This window comes from Chaetura pelagica, unplaced genomic scaffold (genome assembly GCF_000747805.2).
Source record: "Chaetura pelagica isolate M959 unplaced genomic scaffold, ChaPel_1.0 scaffold587, whole genome shotgun sequence".
Classification (NCBI taxonomy): domain Eukaryota; kingdom Metazoa; phylum Chordata; class Aves; order Apodiformes; family Apodidae; genus Chaetura; species Chaetura pelagica.
In genome coordinates this window covers 255,488-260,483 of record NW_009953909.1, presented here as the reverse complement: position 1 = coordinate 260,483, position 4,996 = coordinate 255,488, and the positions used below count along the sequence as shown (strand labels likewise).

At 59.2% G+C, this 4,996-nt stretch overlaps 1 protein-coding gene across 1 annotated transcript in view; it reads left to right on the top strand.

The window, feature by feature from the left end:
• LOC104392111 (ras-related and estrogen-regulated growth inhibitor-like) overlaps positions 1-3,648 on the top strand; it is a 17,818-nt gene extending 14,170 nt beyond the window's left edge. Inside the window, exons 2-4 of the mRNA XM_010001469.1 lie at positions 2,143-2,199; positions 2,565-2,638; positions 3,163-3,648. Coding sequence (XP_009999771.1) covers positions 2,143-2,199; positions 2,565-2,638; positions 3,163-3,648 — 617 coding nt within the window. The remainder of the gene's footprint in view (positions 1-2,142; positions 2,200-2,564; positions 2,639-3,162) is intronic.
• The last annotated feature ends 1,348 nt before the right edge of the window (positions 3,649-4,996 follow it).

Sequence of the window (4,996 nt, the reverse complement as noted above, 5' to 3'; positions counted from 1 at the left end):
GGGGGCCCTGGGGCTCGGGGGGGGCCGGGGGGGATCAGTCCTGTCCCTGCACAGGTCGGCAGCACATCCTGCCCTCCCGCCGTCATCCCTAGAGACCGAAGTGAGTATAAAACCTACCCTCTCAGCTTCTTCAGCTTTCAACTAACCCTTTCTGAGGTTACTTCTGGTCAAGATGGGGGAAAGGAAAAAAAAGAGCTCATTCCTTATAAGGCCGCTGGATGTGCTGCTGCTGCCCCGCAGCTCCGCCTCTGCCCCTGCGCTCCAGCCAATTCCTGATCAATGTCCTTGGCTCCCCTTCTCATCCATCACCATGTGCTCCAGGCCTGGGTGCTGCCTCACACCACAGAGAGCCAGGTGCTTCCAGAAATCGAGCCAGACTCGGTCATTCGGTTGCCTCTTTGAAGGTGCTGACAGATCCTCCCTGCGGGCTCCCGGGGGATGGATCTCCACAGAGCAGTTCTGCTCAGTGACATGTTTGTTCCATCAGATCCCTTCTCTGAGGGGCTGGGTTTGAAGCCTTGAGGCTGTTTGGAAGGCAAGAGGCTGGTCAGTACCCCGGGCAGAGGGGGAGAAATGGAGCTGGCTTGGTGGCATCTCACCAACAGCTTGGAATTATCTCACCAGCAGCCTGGAATTGTCTCACCAACAGCCTGGAATTATCTCACCAACAGCCTGGAATTGTCTCACCAGCAGCCTGGAATTGTCTCACCAGCAGCCTGGAATTGTCTCACCAGCAGCCTGGAATTGTCTCACCAGCAGCCTGGTAGCATCTTGCCCACTTTCATGAGTGCCAGACTGCCCATGTCACCTTCCCGTGCCACCCAGGGTGCTGCAGTGCCCGGGGGGGCTTCCCTGTGTGCCAGCTCTGGAGCAGGGAACCATGACAAACCAGGACAGGGACAGATGCAGTTTTGGGGCCCTTTGGCCACTCCGGGGACATTTAGCAAAGCTGGATACTCTGTGAGCAGGTGACAGGAACACTCCGGCTGCTTCTCTGCCCCATTCAGACCAGTCGGGTTTTCAGCACCTCCCAGTTCCTTCATTACTGTCAAATCCTTTGTTTCCCCCCCACACACTCCCCGTTTCCCATCGCTGGCTGAGCCGCAGCCCTCCCTGCTGTTCCCACTGCTGGAAATTCCCGTCTGGAGCCCCAGGCCACGGCAAAGCCTTTGCTGCCCCTCAGGGATAAACCCGAGGAGTCTCCATTTCTCTCTGCCCGCCCCAAGCAGCCCTTGCTCTGGGGCTGGGGAGGGGGCTCGGGCTCCAGGCCGGCACAGGGGGGTGCCATCGAGGGGTCAGAGGGGTTTAACCCCCCGCCCCTCCTGCTCCCGCCCCTCCTTGTCCTTGCCAGGAGGAAAAATGGGGCCAAACAATGTGATTTCGGTGCCGGCGCAGAGGGAAGGATCTGGAGGGGGGGGGAGACTCATCCTGTGGAGCTGCCAGGGGTCAGGACTCCCTGCCAGGCTGGAACAGTCACTGGTCCCAGCTGGTGCCCAGCATCCCCGTGCTGGGAGGCGACGTCCCCAGCGGATGGCAGGAGGGTGGCAGGTCCTGGGGACATCTGCCCAGCTCTGGATGCTGCCAGGAGCCTTCCCAGGGCTGGGTTTGCTGCCAGGAGCAGGAGCTCCTGCTTCCCCATGCCCCACATTCCTCCCACTTCAGGCACTGGATGGATCCAGTGGGATTTGGTGCCATGGGCCCTTCCTGCCCTTCCCGCTGTGATGTCCCCTGGTGAAACAAACCCCACTGGGATTCAGGACACCCTTCCAGAAGGTCTCACCCCCAGCACAGTGACACAGAGGGAGAGCCTGGCCTGGCACCAACTCTCTCCCATCTTGAGCTCATCATTGGGAATCACAGAATCATCTTTTTTGGCTGGAAAAGACCTGTAAGATCATTGAGTCCAACCATTAACCCAGCTCTACAGAGTCAGGAGCTGAAACCATGTCCCTGGGCACCACACACAGGGCTTGGCTGGGGGCCACCCAGGGCACAGCTCACCCCTCAGAAACCTTAAGCTTGTGCACAACCCTGTGCAGGATGAAGGCTAGAAAATGCAGTTTCCTGACCCTGGGGGTGCAGGATGGTGAATCCTGCCCTAAATCCCAGCCCTAACTGCCTTTGTTGTGGGGTTTTTCACAGCACTGACCGTGAGGTTCATCACCAGGAGGTTCATTGGAGACTACGACCCAACCCTAGGTAGGTCAAGGCCTTTTTCTTGTTGCCTTTACTGCTGCCCCTGGATCAGGCTGGAGACCCTGGTGCCCCCAGTGCCACTCCTGGCAGAGCCCACCCTGCTCCCAGACTCCCCTGTTCACTCCTCTTCCTCCTCAATCAGCAGTCAGAGCCACTGGCCCCTGTGACACCCCCCTGGCCCTTGTAGCCCTTGTCCTATTTCTGTGGTTTTGGTAAAGCAACACCAGAGGCCCAGCAAGCCTGGTTATCCTGCAGCCATGAGCTGGGGGGTGGATTCCGAGGGGAAAGAGGCCATGGGTGGAAATGGGCTTGTCCTTTGCTACCTGGGGACTTCTCTCACCCATACTTTTGTGTCTGTCCTCCTCCAGAAATGATTTACAGACACATGGCTGTGATGGATGGGGAGATGGTGCACTTTGAGATCCTTGACACGGCGGGACAGGTGAGCTCACCCTTCTCTCCACCAGCTCTAACCTCTTGTATCCAAAACACTGGTCAAAATGGGGCCCCCAACACAAGAAGGACATGGAGCTGTTGGATTGAGTCCAGAGGAGGCCACAGAGATGCTCCAAGGGCTGGAGCAGCTCTGCTCTGGAGCCAGGCTGGGAGAGTTGGGGTGTTCAGCCTGGAGAAGAGAAGGCTCCAGGGAGACCTTAGAGCAGCTTCCAGTGCCTGAAGGGGCTCCAGGAAAGCTGGGGAGGGGCTTTTTACATGGAGTGACAAGACAAGGAGGAATGGCTTTGAACTAGAAGAGGAGGGATTGAGATGAGATATTGGGAAGAAGTTACTCCCTGCCCTGGGCCTTGCTTGGCACGTTGCTGCTGCGTGCAAGCCCAGGGCCAAACCCCTCAGGGACATGGTGCCCAGCCCCCTTGGGAGGTCTTCTAGGTTGCAACCCCGTGTTGTCAGAAACTGTAGGAAACGCTGGGGCTTCTGGTGTTAATGCCAGTGTGTCTGGGCCAGCAGGAGGAGGATTCCCTGCAGATAGAGGAGAAGATCAAGTGGGGCGATGGCTTCGCTGTGGTCTACTCGGTGACCGACCGGTGCAGCTTCGACGAGGTGATGCGGCTCTGCTTCCTCATCAACCACATCCACTCCAGCCCCAAGCGCAGCAGCAGCAGCGACCAGCCCCCCGTGGTCATCGTGGGCAACAAGAAGGACTTGCAGTTTGACAGGATGGTGTCCACAGAGGACGGCGAGAACCTCTCCAAAGCCTTGAAGCTTCCTTTCTACGAGATCTCCACCCGGGACAGCTACGAAGAGACCGTGGTGGTGTTCAACACCCTCTACCAGGAGCTCATGAGACAGGGGCATTTCTCCCCAGGCTCCTTCAAGAGGAGGACAGTGTCCAAGCTGATGGAGAAGATCCCTAAGATGCAAGCCAGCTCCACCTCGAACTCAGCAGGCAGGAGCCTCAGCTTTAACTCCTTCAGGGACTACATCCCTGAGTGAGCACCCGTGGGGTGGGGAGCAGAGCGACAGCCAAGCCAGGACCAAGGGATGGGTTACCCTGCTGCTGGAACCCCGAGCTGAGGAGCAGCTCCTGGGGCTGTGCTGGCTCCCAGAAGGGGACATTTAAGAGGAGGGGTGGGTGGGGTTGGGATCCAACAGCCCATAGGTTTTTACAGACAGGCTTTGTGTCGGCAGGGAAGATGCTCTTCATTCATCTCATCCCTCTGCTCCCTCTTCCTCCTCCTGCGTGGCTGAAGTCAGTAGGGAAGGTGGTTCCTGGTGACTTCAGTGGTGTTGGGTCACCCCTCAAAGAACCTGGCCGGCCACTTTACCCACCCACAGCCCCCAGGGTCTGTCTGTCAGAGCCCAGGGCTGTTTCTGCCTGGTTTTCCCCTACCTTTGTGACCTGGAGCCAACACAGAGGGGCAGACCCCCAAGACCACCATCCTGCCAAGGAGCTGCCAGGTCCCAGCAGTGCTGGAGCCCTTCCCCCCCAGGCTGGCACCAAGCCCACGTTAAAAAGCAATCCAGGAATCTGTGTGCAGGGGGATGTGTGTGTGTGGGGTGAAATAACCCATTAATCTCTTCATGTTTTTAACATTTTGGCCTCCTTTAATAACACTGAAAATGAAGCCCAGGGCAAAGGGCAGTGGTGGCAGCAGATGCTCCTGCTCCACCTCCAGCTTTGCTGGGGCTTCTGCCTGTGCTGAGCCTGCCCCTCGTTTTGCAGCTCCAGGGGAGGCAAATCAGCCAGATCCTGGGGCTGATGCGCAGCAAAACCCTGGGCTGGGGCCACACTTCTCCATCCTGGAGGCACGGGATTCCCGGGACAGCTCCTCCCGTTGCTGCTGAGCGTGGCAAGAGCAAAGCCACCAGGGGGGAGCTGGAACCGCGGATGCAACGGAGCCAAGAGCGGGAGGTGCAAAGGCTGCCCCTGGCAGGGACCCCTCGTCTGCTGAGGAACTGCCCCAAGTCACCCCACCTGAGAGTCTGTCCTTCTGCCCGGAGGGGCGGCAGCGGGGCTGGCAGCGGCACCAGCCCCATCCAGCAGCCCCTCTCCCTGCTCCTGCTGCTGCAGGGCCCTGCTGGGGGTGGGGCTGTGGGAGACCCCCGGGGTCACTCACCCTGTCCCCCTCGGAGCCACCGATCACATCATCTGCTGCTGTGTCCTGTGACAATAAAAGCCGAGTCAGCTGCCGTGCTCCCGTGCCTGGGGTGCTCCCGTGCCTGGGATGCTCCCGTGCCTGGGGTGTTCCCGTGCCTGGGATGCTCCCGTGCCTGGGGTGTTCCCGTGCCTGGGGTGCTCCCGTCCATGCCGGCGAGCTGGGGAGGGACTTTTGACAAGGGC